At 36.9% G+C, this 20,597-nt stretch overlaps 1 protein-coding gene across 1 annotated transcript in view; it reads left to right on the top strand.

Annotated features, from left to right (window-relative positions):
* The window catches only part of BRWD1 (bromodomain and WD repeat domain containing 1), a 123,407-nt gene that overhangs the window by 90,659 nt on the left and 12,151 nt on the right, over nt 1-20,597 (top strand). The window contains exons 35-41 of the mRNA XM_068980370.1: nt 1,712-1,858; nt 2,788-2,940; nt 9,767-9,933; nt 13,696-13,922; nt 15,299-15,466; nt 17,251-18,144; nt 19,108-20,031. Of these exons, the coding sequence (XP_068836471.1) occupies nt 1,712-1,858; nt 2,788-2,940; nt 9,767-9,933; nt 13,696-13,922; nt 15,299-15,466; nt 17,251-18,144; nt 19,108-20,031 (2,680 nt within the window). The remainder of the gene's footprint in view (nt 1-1,711; nt 1,859-2,787; nt 2,941-9,766; nt 9,934-13,695; nt 13,923-15,298; nt 15,467-17,250; nt 18,145-19,107; nt 20,032-20,597) is intronic.

Here is a 20,597-nt window from a genome sequence, read left to right as displayed (position 1 = left end):
GTGTTGTCTTTGAAAAGGGATATTAATACTGATATTGAATATTATAAGAGAAATGGGAGAAATCACTGGAAGGTGGATGGCTAGGTAGGGTTAATGGAAGAGTTGGGATTTGCAGTGTGTTCTCAGCATGAGAGAGTAAGAAGAGGAAATTCAAATAGTATAGGGTTTAAGAAAGTAGGAAAATATGGCATGTTGGTGGGTACTGAGAACACTGGCCTGGCTAGTGTAGGGGCTGAATTTTGGAGCAAGCCAAGTGGTTGTATCTAGCCTTTATATTGGGAGCAGATTATGATGATATTAAAAACCAAGGATTTCATTTAAATTTATAGTAGAGTCACTTTCATAGTCCAAACGGTAGATTTTGAAGGATAAGAGAATAGGTACTAAATATATTAAAGTTAGGAGTTCATTGCAAGAATCTTAAGTAAAAGTTGGGAAACCTAGTCAAGAATAGTTCTGGCTGGGAATTCCCTGGTGGTCCAGTGGTTAGGACTCTGCTTTCACTGCTGAGGGCTCGGATTCGATCTGTGGTTAGAGAACCAAGATGCCACAAGCCACCGTGCCATGTGGCCATTTGAAAAAAAAAGGATAGTGCTGGCTAGGAACAGAAGGGAAGGGAAGAAGATGAGACCTTTTAATGGAAAAACTAGGATTTGGTGACTAGACCTTCTAAAAAATGAGAATTTGTTGGAGGAGTAGGGGAGAAAAAAGTGAGAAATAAGTTTTGGAAAAGTTAAAATTGTGTCATCAACAGTTCTTAAAAAGTTCTAATGTAACATGTTAATTAAAAGTAAAGGTTATTAATTGAAAATGCTTAATAATGTTAACTTATTTTAAATTTCATTTGAATGCTGCTTAAATTTATGCTTTCTGTCACATCAGTTTTCGTTAATATGGTGCCTCAAATAACATTGAAAAGTTAAGACTTGAGTTATTGTCATTTTCATATAATTTCATTTTTAAACAGACTTAAGGATTTAGTTATCTGTTTAGTGTTTGTTACGATTGCTGTAGCAAATTACAAATCTAGTGGCTTAAGCAATAAAAATAGCTTGTAGTTCTGTAGATGAGAAGTTTGGCATGGGTCTCACTGGACTGAAGTCAGGGTGTCAGCATAGCTGTGTTCCTTTCTGGAAACTGGCGTAGACGTAATTTCCTTGCATTTTCCAGCTTCTGGAGTCTCGTGGCCCCCTTCTTTCATCTTCCAAGTCAGCAACATAGCATCTACCAGTATGCCTCCGACCATTCTACCTCCCTTGTATAAAGATCCTTGTGATTACATTGGGCCCACCCTGATAATCCAGGGCCACCTCCCTATCTCAAAATCCACTCCTTTAATCATAACTGTGGAGTCTCTTTGGCCACAGGTTTTTGGGACCAAGATGTGCATATTATTCTGCCTACTATGTTATGTAGCCACACTGGTGTGGCTACTTCATATTCTGTGAAAACATTTCTTAAACTTAGGAGATAAGTGGTAGAATGAAAATGTGCTTTTGGAGTAACAGATATGACATTATTGTTTTGTTTTTTTTTTTTTAAGTAGACTTTTTCCTAAGTAGATAGAAAATCGTATAATGACATATTTTGACATAATACAGAAGACAATAGTTCAGTTAGATTTTTACCATTACTATACCATACCATTCCATACTATAGTGCAGCTTTTCCAAGGCTGAGAGAGCTTTTAATATTGTAAATGTATTTTCAGGTTCATGATTGGAAAAAAAGGAGCATCAAAACAACCAATTATGTTGAAAACAACTGGAAGAAACAGTGTAAGGAACTAGTGAACTTAATTTTTCAATGTGAAGATTCTGAACCATTTAGACAACCTGTTGATTTGGTTGAATATCCAGTAAGTTGTCATCATTTGAATGTTTGGTGCTTTTCTTATTGGTGTAGAGATTAGGGTAGAGGTGTTTAAATGAAAAACTAAGATGTCTAGAATTCCCTGGTGGTCTAATGCTTACAATTCCAGGCTTTCACTGCTGTGGCCCAGGTTAGTCTGTGGTTGGGATACTGAGAGAGATCTCACAAGCCTCAAGGCATAGCCACAAAAAAAAGAATAACAACCAGCACCGCCCACCCCTGGCAACCCAGCAACCAAAAAGTGAGATGTGTAGGCTTAAGGTTAACTTTGTCTCTTACCACTAAGTCAACAGTGGAAGAGTTGTTTTACAGTTTCTTGAATTAATAGAATTCAAGAAATTGTACCTTGTACTTTGGGTAAGACTTAGTTACCAATGTTACCCCTCATTATCGGAGGGTTAGTAGGCCCAACCCTGGGAAAACTATGAATTGGTTAAAAGTGTCTCTCTTTGGGACTTCCCTGGTGGTGCAGTGACTAATACTCCCTGTTCCCAATGCTGGGGGCCTGGGTTCAATCCCTGGTCAGGGAACTAGATCCAGCATGCTGCAACTAAGACCTGGCTCATCCAAATAAAGAATTTTTTTTTTTAAGTGTTACTCTCCACTTTCTAACAGGGAAGTAAAAAATGACCTTTTTAAAAGATAGAAAGCACAAATTTGCTGTAGAAAGCTTAGAAATTATATAGTAGAGTATACAGAAGGAAATAAAAAGTTTCATATCCTGATTCCAAATATATAATTTTGTTACATTTCTTGTCTGTGTTTGAATGTCTTTTTAAAAGTTATTAATGATTTTTAAGATCTTGTAACCTTTTTCTCTTCTGTCATTTTGAATGTTTTAGAGATTTGATGCACTTTTACAATTCTAAAAACAGGAATTGAATCTTTGAACTAACTATTGTTTTTAAAATCTAGGATTACCGAGACATTATAGATACTCCAATGGATTTTGGAACAGTAAGGGAAACTTTAGAAGCGGGAAACTATGACAGCCCTTTGGAATTTTGCAAAGACATTCGTTTGATATTTAGCAATGCAAAAGCATATACACCAAACAAAAGATCAAAGGTAATTTTAAAAGTGGTTTATAAAAAAAAAATATGTGTGATTTGTTTAGATGATGATTTTCTATTGTTTGGTAGAGATAGAGACATGAAAGAACAGTGAGTATAATAAGACTACTCTTAAGAGTAGAGCTTTCACCACAGCCCATGTATCTGCTGTGGAAACATTGATTCCTGGTGACAGTGTTTATCTCTCCTAAAGTTTTATAAACAAAAGAAGATTGGTACCAGTGAGGAGATCTGTGAAAAATGAACAGATTTGTATTCAATGTATAGTGAGAAAAGTCTGTTCTCTCATATACAGGAATCTTTTTAAAAAGTGGATTGGGAACTTAGTTATAGAGGTTGGACAAATATTACAAGTAAGAAAAGGAAAATCTGAGGTGGGGAGGGGACTATTGATGCATACTAATAATTTGGATCTGAAGAAGAAACATGTGAGCATCTGATTAGTTAAGAACAGCATTGTGGACACTCCTAAATTTTTGTTAAAACGTTACATGTTGGGTAGTTTTTCAAAACTTGTTGAAGCATAATAAGTACACAAAGTTGTATATTCTCAGTGAATATTCATAAACCCTTGTAGTCAGTATGCTGGATCATCTAAAAAAACAGCAACACTTTGAGAGTAAGATTTTAAAATTAAAGTACTTACTTGATGCTATAGAATTTTCTCTGTTATCAGTGACTGTTACTGCTAATTGTTTTATCTTAATTTCACTTCCCCTCATTACTTATTATCAGACTCCACCCATGTTATTAATTCTTATTTTAATTTAAGAACGTTCACATTTCAATATCCAGGTTGCCTATTGGATCAATTTGACATTCAAGTCTTAACATTTTTCTCAGTTTGTGTTTTCATCAATATTCACCATTTGTGAGACTTCCTTCCAGAGAGAAAATAAATTTCATTCATGTCTTTTTTTCCCTTTTGTTTAAAATACATGTTTGAGGATTCATCATATAGCTCACCCATTTAAAGTGCACAATTAATGAGTTTTGGTGTATTATGTGACCAAATTTTCAAAATTGTGGTTACATATACATAACATTAAATTTGTCATTTTAACCACTTTTAAGTATACAATTCAGTGACATAAATTACATTCATAGTGTTGATCAGCTGTCACTGTTATTTTCAAAACTCTTTCATAACCCCAAACAGAAACTCTATAACCAGTAAGCAACCAACTCCACATTCTTTCCTTTTCTCAGCCCTTGATAGCTTCTCATTCATTCTGTATCTCTATGAATTTGCCTATTCTAGATATTGTATACAAATTGAACATATAGAATTTGTCTTTGGTGTCTGGCTGATTTCACTTAGCATATCATCTTCAAGGTTCATCCATGTTGTTGCCTGTTTTGGAACTTTGTTACGTTTTGCAGGGTGAATAATATGCCACCATATGGGTGTATGACATTTGGCTCATTAATCTGTTGATGAACACTTGAATTGTTTTCTACTTTTTGGTGGTTGAAACTGATGCTACAGTGAATATGGGAATATAAGAATCTGTAAGAGTTCTCATCCTCAGTTTTCTTAGGTATATATCTGAGACTGGAATTTCTGATTCATAGGGTAATTCTTATGTTTTTCAGGAACCAGCAAACTGTATTCCATAATGACTAGACCATTTTGCATTCCCATTGGCAATGTACAAGGATTCCAGTTTCTCCACATACTTGCCAAAATTTGTTATTTTCTGTTTGTAAAAAAAACTATAGGCATCGTAGTGAGTGTGAAGTATTATCTCATTGTAGTTTTGATTTGTATTTGTTACGACTTATTAAAAATTGCACCTAGAATTTATTTTTGTCAGATATGGTAAGACATGTAGATGTGAATTGTCATGAAGAAAGTTTATGCTCACAGATCCCTAGGAACAGAAGTGTGATACAACATTCAGGCCATGTGGGGATGGACCAGAGTTGGTCAGTAGTCAGAGTTGGCAGAGGGAAGGGATGGGAAGAGCATGACAGAGCTTACGTTGGGATTTTCACAGGAAGGCAAGACAGAAAAGAGCAAACAGTCTAGTACTGGCTGGTACCAATAATTGCAGCTTTGGTTTGTAGGTGTGGTCTCTAGATGTCAGACTCTTTGGGGTGATTTGGGTGGAGGGAATATTATTCGCTTCAGTTCAGTTCAGTCGCTCAGTCGTGTCCGACTCTTTGCGACCCCGTGAATCGCAGCACGCCAGGCCTCCCTGTCCATCACTATCTCCCGGAGTTCACTCAGACTCACGTCCATCGAGTCAGTGATGCCATGCAGCCATCTCATCCTCGGTCGTCCCCTTCTCCTGCCCCCAATCCCTCCCAGCATCAGAGTCTTTTCCAGTGAGTCAACTCTTCGCATGAGGTGGCCAAAGTATTATTCGCTTGGTGTATGAGAATTTGATAAAGGAAGATGCTTAGGTATGTGAGCTCTGGATTGATTGATTTCTGTATCAGAGGTGTACCTGTGAAAGAGTTGTTTGCTATCAGTTATCCCAGGGAGGGACAGTCTCTCCAAGATCAAGGCTTCAAATGCCACAGCATCAAGAATACAGAAAACAAAATATAGTCACTACATTAATGATGTTGATGATCTTTTCATGTGCGTATTGACCACTTGTTTATCTTTGGCAAAATATATATTCCAAGTGCTTTTCCCAGTTTTTAATTTGAATTTTGTTTTTTTGTTGTAAGAATTTTATTTATTTTTTGTTGTAAGAATTTACAAATATATTTTTGATATTAAGTCCTTATCAGATAAATGTTTTCCAGTTATTTTCTCTCATTCTGTAGGTTGTCTTTTTACTTGTTGATAATGTCCTTTGATGCATAGAAGTTTTTAATTTTGATAAAATTATTAATCAACTTTTGTTTTCCCTTTGGTTTCTGTGCTTTTGGTTTCATATTTAAGAACCCATTGCTGCTTAGGGTCACACAGCCTGTAAGTATGTGACACTGTTATTGAGCAGTTTGAAAAATAAGTGTCATTTGACTCATTAATTCCAATTTTAATTATTTTTTTTATAGACAGATTTAACTGTGGAAAAGAATACTTGCAGGATACATGTATATTAAAGAGTAATTTATAGAGGCAAATGTTTGGAAATAGTGATCAAAATAGTTAAAAAAATAAATCCATCGCCAAGTTGAGCATCATAAAGATTGACCTAATGTGTTCTTATGATTTAGTTCTTATATTTAAGCTGTTGATCCATTTTGAGTTACTGTTTGTGTATGGAGTGAGACAGAGGTCCGGTTTATTCTGTGTGTAGAAATCTGGATATTACAGCACAATCTGTTGAAGAGACTGTTCTTTCCCTATTAAATGGCCTAGTACCCTTTTTGAAAATCATTTCGCTAGATAGATAGGTTTGTGTCTGAGCTCAGTTCTGTTCATTGGTTTGTACATATGAGTCTCTGTCTGTCTCTTAACTCTGTCTGTCTTGTATGTCACTACTAAATTGTTTTGCTTACTGTACCTTTAGGTAGTATGTTTTGGAACAAAGGAAATTTTGGTCCTCTTACTTTGATCTCTTTCAGGATCATTTTGGCAATTCAGGGGTGCCATTCATTATTAATGTGAGGATTGAGTTTTTCCATTTCTATTTTAAAAAAGTTGAATTTTTGATAGGGATTGCATTCAGTGTGTAGATGGCTTTAGACTGTATTGGTGTCTTGACACTACTAAGTCTTTCTGTCTCTTAATGCCAGATGCCTTTCCATTTATTTAGGTCTAATTTCTTCCAGCAAGGTTTTGTAATTTTCAGTGGAGAGTCTTCCCACTCCTTGGTGAAATGTATTCCCAGATATTTTTTTGTTTTAGATGCTATTTGAAATGCAGTTGCTTTCTTAATTTCCTTTTGTACTTGTTCATTGTTGGTGGCAGATTCTTATGTGTTGTTCTCATACCTTGCAATTTTGTTGGATCAATTTATTAGCACCGATAGCTTTCTTGTAGAGTCTTGGATTGTTTCTATACATGGGATCACTTCATCTGCAAATAGATATAGTTTTACTTCTACCTTTCTAGCCTGAGTTATTTTTATTTCTTTTCTAATTGCTCTGGTAAAATTTAAAGTACAGTGTTGAGTAGCAGTGCTGGAACCAGGTATCCTTGTACATTTCCTGACCAGTCTTTTATCGTTACCACTGTGCATAGTGATAACTGGAGGTTTTTGAGACATGCCCATATTCATGTTGAACTGGTAATTTTAGCACTTGTTTTGTTCAGTTCAGTTCAGTTCAGTCGCTCAGTCATGTCCGACTCTTTGCGACCCCATGAATCGCAGCACACCAGGCCTCCCTGTCCATCACCAACTCGCGGAGTTCACTCAGACTCACGTCCATCGAGTCCGTGATGCCATCCAGCCATCTCATCCTCTGTCGTCCCCTTCTCCTCCTGCCCCCAATCCCTCCCAGCATCAGAGTCCTTTCCAATGAGTCAACTCTTTGCATGAGGTGGCCAAAGTACTGGAGTTTCAGCTTTAGCATCATTCCTTCCAAAGAAATCCCAGGGCTGATCTCCTTCAGAATGGACTGGTTGGATCTCCTTGCAGTCCAAGGGACCCTCAAGAGTCTTCTCCAACACCACAGTTCAAAAGCATCAATTCTTCGGTGCTCAGCCTTCTTCACAGTCCAACTCTCACATCCGTACATGACCACTGGAAAAACCATAGCCTTGACTAGACGGACTTGAGTCAGCAAAGTAATGTCTCTGCTTTTGAATATGCTATCTAGGTTGGTCATAACTTTTCTTCCAAGGAGTAAGCGTCTTTTAATTTCATGGCTGCAGTCACCATCTGCAGTGATTTTGGAGCCCCCAAAAATGAAGTCTGACACTGTTTCCACTGTTTCCCCATCTGTTTGCCATGGAGTGATGGAACTAGATGCCATGATCTTCGTTTTCTGAATGTTGAGCTTTAGGCCAACTTTTTCACTCTCCTCTTTCACTTTCATCAAGAGGCTTTTTAGTTCCTCTTGTTATTTTATTTTATATTAAAAATGTATTACTGAATTTTTCAGATATATGAAAAATTGGTACTCAAGATTCTCAGAGGTTTCAAACTTAATACCATTGAGGAACAAAATCACTTTTGTTAAAATTCGTGACTTACACTAGAGTTCAGGTTTGAAGGAAAAGAATAAATTGAATATATATACAAAATACTAGAAATAACTGTTAAAGATCATTTCAAAGATAAGAGGGATTACAGATTTTACATATACTCATTGTGTGTGTGTGTGTGTATGTATAGGTTTCCTCCTGTATTTCAAGGTAGAACATTCCTATGAAATCTTTTTTAAGGTGAAATGGTGTGAGGTGAAGAACCAGTTACCTTAGGACATGTCTTAATGACAGATGCACAGAATACACCAAGATAAAACTCAGATGCTCACAGACACAGCTGAGAACTGTGGCGACTTGCCCAAACAAAATGAATCACAAACAAATAGATGTACACCAAGATATAGCATAGTTGAAACGGTAAAAGTCAAGCATAGAGAGAGAATTTTAAAGACAGCAAGCAAGAAATAGAGAATCATAAGTAAGGGATCCCCCATAAAGGGGTATCAACTAATCTCCCTGCCAAAACTTTGCCGACTAGAAGGCTGTTGAAAGGGAAAATTTGTCAAAGCCCATAGAATATTTAGCACCAAGAATGAACCCTAATGTTGTCAATGGACTATGGGTGGTGATGTGTCAGTGCACGCTCAGCAACCACAATAAATGTATCTCTGTGGTTTGGGATGTCACTTTAAAAACTAAAATCACAACTGTGGTGACACATCGCTGAGATGGTGAGAGTGGTTGCCGAGGAAGAAGCTTGGTGGCACTGCTTTTGCTGTTTGTGGTTCGCTGTGCCTCTGTAATGCCTTGTTGCAAACAGATGCTGAACTCTTGTTTTTACCTTTTTTCATAAAAGGGAAAATCTTTGGATTTCTTTGAGTTAGTGAAAACAGGTACTAATAAAGTAGGTCTTTTATAAAAATGAAGTGGCAGAAAGTAAACCTTTCTTAAAAGTGGGGGATACCTGTATATGTGTGTATATATATAAATATGAGAAAGTCACATATTTTACATACTTTTTAAAGGTTCTCCAGTGTTAGTCTCTTCACCTTCCTCCATCATGCACCAGAGTGATTGATATTTAACTTTGTTAAATATTTTTACATTTTATTTTCAGGAATGATTGTAGATGAATGCATAGTACTCCCTGTGAATACATAGCTGTGCCAAGAGTTATTTATAGTAGCATTGCTGCCCTTTTAAAATTTTGATGTTTTTAATTATTAAAGTTATTATAACATAATCTTTCTTATATAATTAAGGTTATAGGGCATAATGTCTTCTTCTGGATGCAAGCCATCTCTTTTTCTAACAATAATTTAGATCTTAAGTGGCATAAGAGGCATTCAGATTTCAAGTAGAGACTGGTGTGGAAGTGCTTTTGTTCCCTTGTCCCAAGGAGACACTGCCCTTCTGCTGCCTAAATAGCAACCTTAAAACCAGTCAACTTCCTATATAACTTTAGGAGAAGGAGGCATTTTGGAGGTTTTATACATGTAGATGTGGGAAAAATCAACTGAGAACCACTGACATACAGATCTAAACCCAAGATTCTAGAGGGTTGATTGATTTAAAATTACTTTCTTTTTATCGGAGAGGTGTGTATTTGGTACTTCAGTGTCCTTGAAGGGAAGGAATAGGAAATAGATAAAATATTATCTAGAACAGTGATATACTAGATTACAAGTACCTCAGTGATTATTACAAATTTATTTGTAAAAATATAAGATTTTATAGTTCTAGTTTTGCTTTCATGTCCTTGCAGATTTACAGTATGACATTGAGATTGTCTGCCTTATTTGAAGAAAAAATGAAGAAAATCTCCTCTGATTTTAAAATTGGTCAAAAATTCAATGAAAAACTTCGAAGAAGCCAGAGATTTAAGAGACGACAAAATTGTAACCGTGTCAATCAGGCTAACAAAAGTATCAGGTGAATTGGTTATTGTAGTCTCTGTATGCAGTTTTTAAATCAGGTTGTGATACTTGATTTTTATTATGCTAGAAATGCTTGATCATTTTAGAGAACAGAAAAGAATAGTCACTTTTTATAGGTTGAAAGCATTTTCTGCATATAGAGCTATTGCGGTGATTTTTAATTACATAAATTTGTAAACATTTAATGAAATATCAGTTGTCTTATTAAGGGTTATTCAAAATATTATTTATCTTTCACATAAGAATTTTTTTTAATGCAGAGGGTAAAATGGTTACCAGGTATGGCCATTGAGCATTTGATTGTGTAAGGGAAAGTGCCAGTTTGATGTAATGTATATTTTCACTAGAGATTACTTGTAGAGAAGAAATATAAAATGCAGGAGTTAATCTTTTGAAGTAAATTATTCTGTCATTTATGACTATAGCTTTCATTAACATCAAATTTATAGGTATTTTAAAGCGTTGAAATGTGGAAGTTGAGTTTTTCAGTGTTTAGTTGTTTTCATGTACATTTAGAATGTGCACTGTTAACCTTAATGGATTTCCTCATGGTTGTTTTTGGGATTACATCATGCATCTAAACTGAAAACAGTCTACTTCAGGTTAATACTATTCCATTCCCACAGATTTAAGAATTTTGTTCCAATTTAGCTCTTTTCCCCTTCTTATTTGTGCCCTTAACTCTCATACAGTTTATGCCTTTATATGTTGTTTTATGCAGTTGTCTTTTAAAACAGTTAAGAAAATAAGAAGCAAATTATTTATACTGTTATATTGGGTTGGCCAAAAGATGCATTCAGGATTTTCTGTAACATCTTAATGGATAAACCAGAACAAACTTTTTGGTCAACCCAATATACTTACCTATGTAATTACCTTTCCCAGTGGTTGTTTATTTCTTTTTGTGGATTTGAGTTACCTTCTGGTTTTTATTTCTTTTCAACCTAAAATCCTTTAATATTTCTTTAAAAAATTACTTAGTTATGTTTCTTTATTTGGCTGTGCTAGTTTGGGTTCTAACTGAGGCACTTGGGATCTAGTTCTCTGACCAGGGATCAAACTGGCCCCCTACATTCGGAGCATGGAGTCTTAGCCACTGAACCAGCAGGGGCTTCACTATGTTCTGTGTCTTCACTGTTGCATGTGGGCTTCCGCTAGTTGCAGGAAGGGGTGGCTACTCTCTTGTGGTGCATGGGCTTCTCACACTTCACAGGATGTGTGAGGTGCGTGGCCTCTCACAGCCGTGGCTTCTTGTTGTGCAGCATAGGCCCTCGAGCATGTGGGCTTCAGTAGTTGCAGCGTGTGGTCAGCATGTGGGTCAGTAGTTGTGGTACATGGACTTAGTTGCTCCGAGGCATGTTGGGATTTTCCCTGGGACTAGGGATTGAACCCATGTTCCCTGCCTTGACAGGCAGATTCTTCACCACCAGACTACCAGGGAAGTCTGTGAAGTCCTTTACTATTTCTTGTAAGGCAGACATGCTAGCAGTGAATTCCCTTAATCTTTGTTTATCTGGGAATGTCTTAATTTCACTTTTATCAAGACTAGTTTTGCTATATATACAATTCTCAGTTGGCAGTGTTTCTCTTTTAGCAGTTTGACTATGTCATCTTACTGCCTGCTGACCTCCAGTGTTTCTGATGAGAAGTCAGCTATTAATTTTATTGAGTTTCCTTCCATTGTACACAGGCAGTTTTTCTCTTGCTGCTTTCAAGATTTTTTTTTTGTCTTCATCTTGCAGCTGACTGTAGGTGTGGATTTGAATTTATCCTTCTTGAAATTTGTGCAACTTTGTGGATGTGTACTGTTTTCATCAGATTTGGGGTGATTTTCAGCCATTATGTTTTCAAATATTTTTGTTCTGCTCCTTTTGTCTCCTGCAAAAGTGAAAGCTGCTCAGTCGTGTCCAACTTTTGGCAACTTCGTGGACTATACAGTCCATGGAGTTCTCCAGGCTAGAATACTGGAGTCTGTAGCCTTTCCCTTCTCCCGGGAATCTTCCCAACCCAGGGATCGAACCCAGGTCCTCCTGCATTGCAGGCGGATTCTTTACCAACTGAACCACAAGGGAAGCCCTTTGGGACTCCCATTATACATATGCTGGTGTGTTTAATGGTCTAAGCATGTAATTATTTCTTCTTATATTACTCTCTAGTTAATATTGCTGTTGTTTAGTCATGCAGTCATATCTGACTCTTTGTGACCCCATGGATTGTAGCCTGCCAAGCTCTTCTGTCCCTGGGATTTCCCAGGCAAAAATACTGGAGTGGGTTGCCATTCCTTTTCCAGGCGATCTTTCTGACCCAGGAATCTAACCCATGCATACTGCATTGGTAGGCAGATTCTTGACCACTGAGGCTCTGGGGAAGCCCATGGTTGATATTAAGGGAAGTTAAATTTTTGACATAATAAACTTGAGTTTTCTTTTTAAATCCTTTTGTTTTTTTAATAAAGGAAGGAAATCAAGATACTACATTTTGCAGCCATCTGTCCTTCTCCCGTTTGTAACTGACAGATTGCATTTAACACATGGAAACTGGAAAACTGCTTGACTTTAAAAACGGTCTATTTACATTTGAAAACTTGAATTTTCTTGATTATGATAAAGTTACTGCTTAAAAGAATTATTGGTTTTCTTTTTTTTTCTTCAAAAAATTGAAGTTTAGTTGAGTGTGGTTATCTATAAGCTCAGATGCCTTAGATACTCCTAAAAGTAAAAGCACCTTTATCTTTTTGTTTCAAGGGAAAGCAAAACCAAATCATTTTGTTTTAGAGGATTATCTTTAAAAAACATGAATATTAGTCAGATCTGTAATTTAAAGTCAGATTGACTTAAACTTCCATCTTTTTTTCACCATAATACATGGCTCAGGAATCAAATATGGTGAATTGGCACTTAGATGGAAACCATATTGGTCTCAGAAAAAAACTAGCTTGATCTGTTTTTTGCATCTCTGTTCTTTCTGTTCAGGTTTTGTTGATTTCTCCTGATTTTATACTGTCTCTGTGTGTGTTAGTTGCTCAGTCATCTCCAACTCTTTGTGACCCCATGGACTGTAGCCTGCCAGGCTTCTCTGTCCATGGGATTCTCCAGTCAAGAGTACTGGAGTGGATTGCCATTCCCTTCTCCAGAGGAACTTCCAAACCCAGGGATCAAACCCTGGTCCCCTGCATCGTAGACAGATTCTTTACCATTTGAGCTACAGGGAAGTCTATAGTGTCTTTAGGAATATATAAAAATGAGCCTAGAGGGAATATTGTCATATTGAAAATCTCATTCTTTAATATAGGGAATTCCCTGGTGGCCAGGTGTTTAGGACTCCAGGCTTTCACTGCCGTGATCTGGGTTCAGTCACTAGTAAGGACACTGAGATCCCACAGGCAGTGATGTGGCCAAAAATAATAAATAAATAAAAAATCACAAATGTCATTACACATACAACTTTAAAAAATTTATAATATGAATGAATGCTTGTATTACATAAATGTTGGCTCTTCTTATTATTTAATCCAAAGAATCTAAGATATTCAGTATAATTTTCTATAATACTGTTACTTAGATCATCTGTTTATTACTCAAATTTGGATAAAGCAATGTCAAATTTAAAATAAAAGAATAGTAACCCAAGCTAGAATAAGATGTTAATAATGAATATTTCAGTGTCTTGATCATAAAGTTATTCTTTAATAATACACTGATATTTAGACATCCTCTGTTTTGCTCAATGTTGTTTTATTTTTCCTATCTTTGACCAGAAATACCAAGCAGAAGCGTTTAAAATCTCAGACAAAAGTAATTTCTGAGTTCGTAGGTTCTCCTATCCAGCCTACCTCAAGTAGGGCAACTTACTCCGCAAGCCGCAAGACAACAGCTAGTGTCTCTTCAGGTATTACTTCTGGTGACTCTTCAGATTCAGCAGCATCATTAGAAAGAATGAGAAGAAATAGGCCTGTCACTCTGACAAATGGTTCTACATTATCTGGTGAGAAATGGAATGTTGTGTGTTCACCTGTTGAGCGCTCAATTTTATAACACTGCTAGTTACTGTGGATTTTGAGGAAAGAATAAAGAAGTAAGATATGGTCTTGATATTCAAGGAACGTAAAATTTAACAGAAGAGACATAAATGAATAACTAATTATATTTGATAAATGCTGTTCTTTGCAAATGGTGTGGCCACATTTTAAGCAAATTTGAATCCTTCAGGTTTTAAATAATGTGGTATAAATATCATACTTTGTGTGCAAAATTTGACATGGAAAATTTTCAATCATGTAAATTTAAGGCTTGATGATCTGGAAAATAATAAATACTGTTTATTACCATTTGGCGGTATAACTGTAGCTGACACAGACTGTGAACATGCTGTGAATGAGGTTGTGTTATGTACATACTTGAGTTTGTTCTGAGTGATTTCAATGACTTGTCATGATAGTATAGTGGTTACTGTTGTGATTTAAAACAGTAGGATCAGACAGGTAGAATGCAGCCTCAGTTACAGACTGGCAAGCCTTACAGAGAAGCTTGGTTTACTTAATAGGGTCCCTTATTTTGAGGGAATCACATGATGAATTCTGTCTCAGGAGGATGAATCAGTTTGACAGTGATACATGGGGAAGGAGAAGAATCTGGAAACACAGTCAGCATGATGGGATGTGGATTGCAGAAGTTGGCACATACCCATTCCTCTATCAGCCACTTTCTTCTTTGACATAGAATTGGGTTGTATTATGGAGCACGATTTTGTCCTTCAACAATATGTTCCCACTCATTCTGATGGAATATTTGTTTTGTGATAGACATGCCTGGGTGAAGGAACAGGAAATTTGGTTTCCTATCTTACGCATCTCACACCTTTTCTACCTTTGTGTGTGTGTGTGTCGCATGTTGAAATGCTCTTTCTTGAGCTTGGAAGCATGTGTGATACAAAGATGCTGTTAGGAACAACTGCTAGAGAGAGACCTGAAAACCTGTAAAATATTGGACTTGAAGTGACTGTCTTTTCTATAGGAAATACTTGTTTCAAAACAGAAGCAGGAAGAAGCCCCACTATTGTGGGGTTTGTTAAAATTTTAATGAAAGCTTGTTTATAAAATATCAGTATATAAACTGTTATTTTTCTGAATCTAAATCAGTATTAACATGTTAATTTCAGAAATAAGATAACAAACTTGATTCCAAATGCTGATTATGTACCTTTTAGTATTATCAGCTATTCTTTTGAAACAGTTTTAAAAAATATACTCACTTCTAAGTGTTTTAAGAATCTGCCTTTAGTCTGTTGTTACAGAATAACTGCTTACCGTGTAAAGATAGGAGTGTATATGTAATGAACTGTTGATGCTTCATTTTTCTTAGAAAGTGAAATGGAAGATTCTTTAGGTACCTCTTCATCATCTTCAGCTTCAAATAGTTCTGAGGAAAGCAAGGAGAGTCCAAGAGCTCGAGACTCCTCCTCCCGTAGTGGGCCAGCCAGGAACAGCAACCTCAGGGTGACCAGGACCAGAGCTGCACAGAGAAAAACTGGTGAGAAGAGGCTCAGTGTCCTGGGAGAAATGTGCGTCAAGAGAACCCAAAAGCTGAATAAATATCGAATGCTTTATTTACCTGACGCATCTGCACGTGATTACATATCCTTTATGCTTTTTTTCCCTTGAGACATAATTGACATAAAATGTATTAATTTCAGGTGTACAGTGTAATTGACTTGACATTTGTGTACTTGACAGAATGATTACCACAGTATGTTTAGTTACCATGTGTCAGCATGCATAGTCAGAAAATTTTCTTTTTTCTTGTGATGAAGACTTTTTAAGATATACTCTTAGCAACTTTAAAATATGCAGTGCCATATTAACTCTGCTTGCCATGTTGTACATTGTGTCTCCATGATTTATTTATTTTATAACTGGAAGTTTGTACCTTTAGACTCCATTCACCCATTTTACCCACTCCCTATCTGCCCTCCCCCTGGCACCCTCCAGTCTGTTTCCTGGTGGCGCATGTCTTGTTTTTGTAGATTCCACATATAAGTATAGATGCCACTTAAACATAGGGTATTTGTTTTTCTGTCTGACTTATTTCACTTTGCAGAGTGCCCTCAAGGTCTGTCCATGTTGTCGCAGATGGCAAGAATCCATTCTTTTTTGTGGCTGAATAGTATTCCTGTTTGTGTAGATTGTGTGTTTGTTATCTTCTTTATCCATTCATCCATATGGGAACAACACTTAGGTTGTTTCCAGATTTTGGCTGTTGTAAATAATGCTGCAGTGAGCATGGGGGTTGCATGTATCTTTTCAAATTCATGTTTTTGTTTTCTTTGGGTAAACAGCCAGAATTGGAATTGTTGGATCATATAGTTTTTTGAGGACCAACCATACTGTTTTCTATTGTGGCTACACCAGTTTTCCCGACAACAGTGCACAAGGGTTTTCTTTTCTTTCAGATCCTCACCAACACTTGTTATTTCTTATCTTTCTGATAATAGCTATTCTAACAGATGTGAAGTGGTACCTCATTCTGGTTTTGACTTGCATTTTCCTGATGATCAGTGATGTTGAGTGTCTTTTCATGTGCCTATTGGCCATCTGTATGTCTTCTGTGGAAAAATGCCTGTTCAGATTCTCTGCCCATTTTTAAATTGATTTTTTTGGGGGGAATGTTGTTGAGTTGAATGAGTTCTCTGTATATTCTGGATATTAACCCCTGATCAGATATATTTTTTTGCAAATATTTTCTCCTTTTCAGTGGGTTGCCATTTCATTTTGTTGATGATTTCCTTTACTGTGCAGAAGCTGTTTAGTTTGATGTAGTCCTTCTTGTTTATTTTTGTTTTCATTGCTTTTGCTTTTGGAGTCAGATCTAAAAAATGATTGTCAAGACCAGTGTCAAGGATCTTTCTGCCTATATTTTCTTCTAGTTTTGTGGTTTCAGGTCTTATATTCTTTAATCCACCTTGAGTTAATTTTGAGTGTTATAAGATATAGAATAAGATATAGTATATCTTATGGTATAAGATAGTAGTCTAGTTCATTCTTTCACATGTGACTGTCTAGTTTCCCAGCACTATTTATTGACAAGATTGTCCTTTTCCATTTTATATTCTTGGCTCCTTTGTCATAAATTAATTGACCATCTGTGCTTGGGTTATTTCTGGATTCTCTTCTGTTCTACCCTTTAAACTTTTAAAATTTAGACAGGTATAATCTGTTTTGACATTAAAAGAATAGGAACATTAGTACTAAAATAATGAAGTCATTTTAAAATGTTGGAATAAGGAAGGCCTTTCTAATCTGTTACTTTATTTTTAGGTCCAGTTTCTTTAGAAAATGGATGTGGCAGAAAAGCCACTAGGAAGAGAGTCTATTTAAGTGACTCAGATAACAATTCTTTGGCGACCGGTGAAAGTGTAAAAGCGAGAGCTGGAAATAACCGGAAAGTGCTGCGAAAGTGTGCTGCTGTGGCTGCCAATAAAATCAAGTTAATGAGTGATGTAGAGGAGAATTCTACCTCCGAAAGTGTCTGTTCTGGCCGTAAGCTGCCCCACCGCAATGCTTCTGCTGTAGCTAGAAAAAAATTATTACATAATTCTGAGGATGACCAGAGCTTGAAGTCAGAACTTGAAGAAGAGGAGCTAAAAGATCAACTGTCACCATTGTCCAACTCTCTTGCTGCCCAGAATACTGAAAATGGAGATTCAGAGTCAGAAAGTAATTTACGGGTAGCCCGGAAAAATTGGCATGCTAATGGTTACAAGTCCCAAATTCCAGCAACTTCTAAAACAAAATTCCTTAAAATAGCATCTTCTGAGGAAGACTCTAAAAGTCATGATTCAGATAATGAACATAGCAGAACTGCTGGCCCATCAACATCTTTGCTGAAACTTACGGCAGAAAGCATCTCAGAGGAAGAGGAGGAAGCAAATTCTGAAACAAGAAAATACAGCAGTAGGAAATACAGCACAGGTCGCAAGAATGCTCCTTTCCTTAAAAAAGCAAAGCTCTTCAGTGATTCAGAGGACTCTGAGTCTGACAAAGAAGATGGGCAAGACAGATGTCATAAGATGGAAATGAACCCGAGTTCAGGGAATGTGAAGGGTGAACCTGTTGCTGGATCCCAGTGTTTTTCAGATCATGTATCTGAAACTGATTTGGATTCAGATGATGACAAGAAAGCAAAAGAAAAACCAAATAGTCTTATAAAAGGTAATTCAAAACATTTAACCTTGGTTCACTGCTGTCTTTTTTTTTATAGCATATATATTTTTTTCCCCATGAAATTTTACTTTGCTACCTGCTTTCTTTCCATGCCATGCATTCTCCATTCATCTTTTCTCTCTCTGTGTACTGTTACTGGTTGTTGAGTACATTTAGTTTTGCTCGTGTAACAGACAGCCTTGGCCATAGCTATTTTTAATAGAGATTTCACTTCTTACATTGATAATGGGGATATTGTATTGTCTATGGGTTCAAGAAAAGCAGAGGCCAGCATTTATAAGCTATTGGTGATAATAGTTTGAGAAGAAGAAGGAAAGAAAAGGGTGACTGAAAGGAATGTGGGAGGTAGCAATAATAATAGCTCACAGAACAGTTCCCAAGCTATTTGTCATCAGGATTCTTTTTCTGAATGCTTTGCATTTATTTATGAACCAGTTTAGTCTTCATATCTTTTATGAAGTAAGTACTATTATTATTATGTCCATTTTATTGATAATAACTCTGGAGTATGGAGAGTTAAGATAAATCGCTGAATTGAGATTGTCCTGGTAAATGGAGAAAAATACTAGATCAGGAGCCATGTAAAGCTAAGATTAAACTTAGTGTGTGATGGAACTTGTTAAGTTTCAGGGAGGCTGAGAGTGGTTAGTTTGCATACCTTAGTGCAATGGTGAAGAGACTTTAGTTTGTATTCAGGTCAATAAAATATTATAGTGTTGAGTGTCTTGTGTATATAGATAGAAAGCATGGGGTGTTATTGATGGGCGTATGTGAATGGTGCTGAGGCTGAAAAAGTCACTGTTCGAAAGTAGTAAAAGCTGAACCCATTCACTGCCATCCTCCTCTGAAGTTAGAAGAAATCCTGGACTTAAGCTGTTTAAAATGTTGAACATTTAATTCCTTTAGACTTACTCTTCTAGTAAAGATTAAAAGAGTATGCTTAATTTTTAGATTCTGCATCACAAAATCACGGACAGAGCAGGAAAGCTGCCAGGAAAAGGGTCTGTTCCAGTGACTCAGACAGCAATTCGAAGGTGGTTAAGAAAGCATCCAGAGCCAGACCAGGCCTTCTGAGAGTGCCTCGGAGGTGTGCCACCACCGCTGCCAGTCGGATCAAGCTGATGAGTGACGTGGAAGAAGGCTGTGTAGACCACGAGTGCACTGGGAGCAAAATTGCAAGGAGAAAGCCCCTCCATGTTGCATGTGCCACAGCTCAGAAGATAGACAGCGATTCTGAGGGGGATGTAAACTGTGAAGTGCCAAACGAACAGAGTGGCTGTGAAGGGCAGCCACCTGATGCTGACTCAGAAGGTAGTACAAAAAGTATCAGTCACTCTTTAAATGAAGACTCAGACTCTGAAGGTGTGTTGAATTCAGGACACAAGAACAGGCGTACCAGGAGTCTCAAAACTAGTGTTGCACCTTCTAAAACAAAGAATGCCTTGATTGTGTCTTTGGAGGAAGATTCAAAAAGCCATATTCCACGGGGTGAGATAGGTAGAAAATGTTCTTCTGAGTCAACTTTGGTGCACAAAGCTACTGCAGAGAATAACTTTGAAGAGGAACTGAACTATGGGCTACGTAGGTGGAACGGCAGGAGGCTCCGGACCTATGGGAAGGCTCCTTTCAGTAAGACAAAAGTGGTGCGGGATTCGCAGGAAGCTGCCGAGACAGAAGTAAAAAGGAAGAGACTGCAAACTGAATTGGAAAATCTGAAAGCTTCTGAAACAACAGGGAGTTCAAAGTGTGGACCAGACACTAGCCCTAAATCTGACTCAGATTTGGGATCTGCCACTGAATCAGATGCTGACTGTACGGATGATTCAAAAACCAAAAAGAGGAAAACGAAAGGGAAAGCAAAAGTAGTTAGAAAAGGTAAAACTTTTACAGCTAACGTATCTAAAACTATGAGACGACCAAGACAGAGCAAACGTCCTAGGTTAAATGTGGATGATAATGACTGGGAGGATGTGGACTATGCAAAATCTAAAAGAGTTCTTCGACGTTCAAAGATAAAGACGAGAAATCAGGGTAGAAGGACCGTGAGATACCATGATGGGGATGATGATAGGAGCTTAGAAAATGTGTTAGATTTTGATGATTGCACCTTATGACCTTGAGGGAAAACCAGTTCACTTAAAGACGGAATGGATTGGAATTTATAGTGAAAGCTGGCTGTTGAAATTATTTTTTGTCCTACAATTCAGGGAATATATTTATATTTTTCTATGAAAAGTTATGAATGTGACTAAATCATGACTGTTATTTTTATTTGCACTTGCTTGCCTTTGTAGCAGCATCAGCACAGGTGCCAAAATATGCTTCATTTTGGGGGCAGATCTAACCTACTTTTGACAGTATTTAACTAAACATAGCAAGAATTTGAAATATGTTAAACACTAGACATTCTGGTTATCAGAACCAATAAGCATTACTTTTAT

The sequence above is a fragment of the Capricornis sumatraensis genome, chromosome 1 (genome assembly GCF_032405125.1).
Source record: "Capricornis sumatraensis isolate serow.1 chromosome 1, serow.2, whole genome shotgun sequence".
Lineage (NCBI taxonomy): Eukaryota > Metazoa > Chordata > Mammalia > Artiodactyla > Bovidae > Capricornis > Capricornis sumatraensis.
Note: the sequence above shows the minus strand (reverse complement) of the source record. Positions and strands in the feature narration are given on the sequence as shown.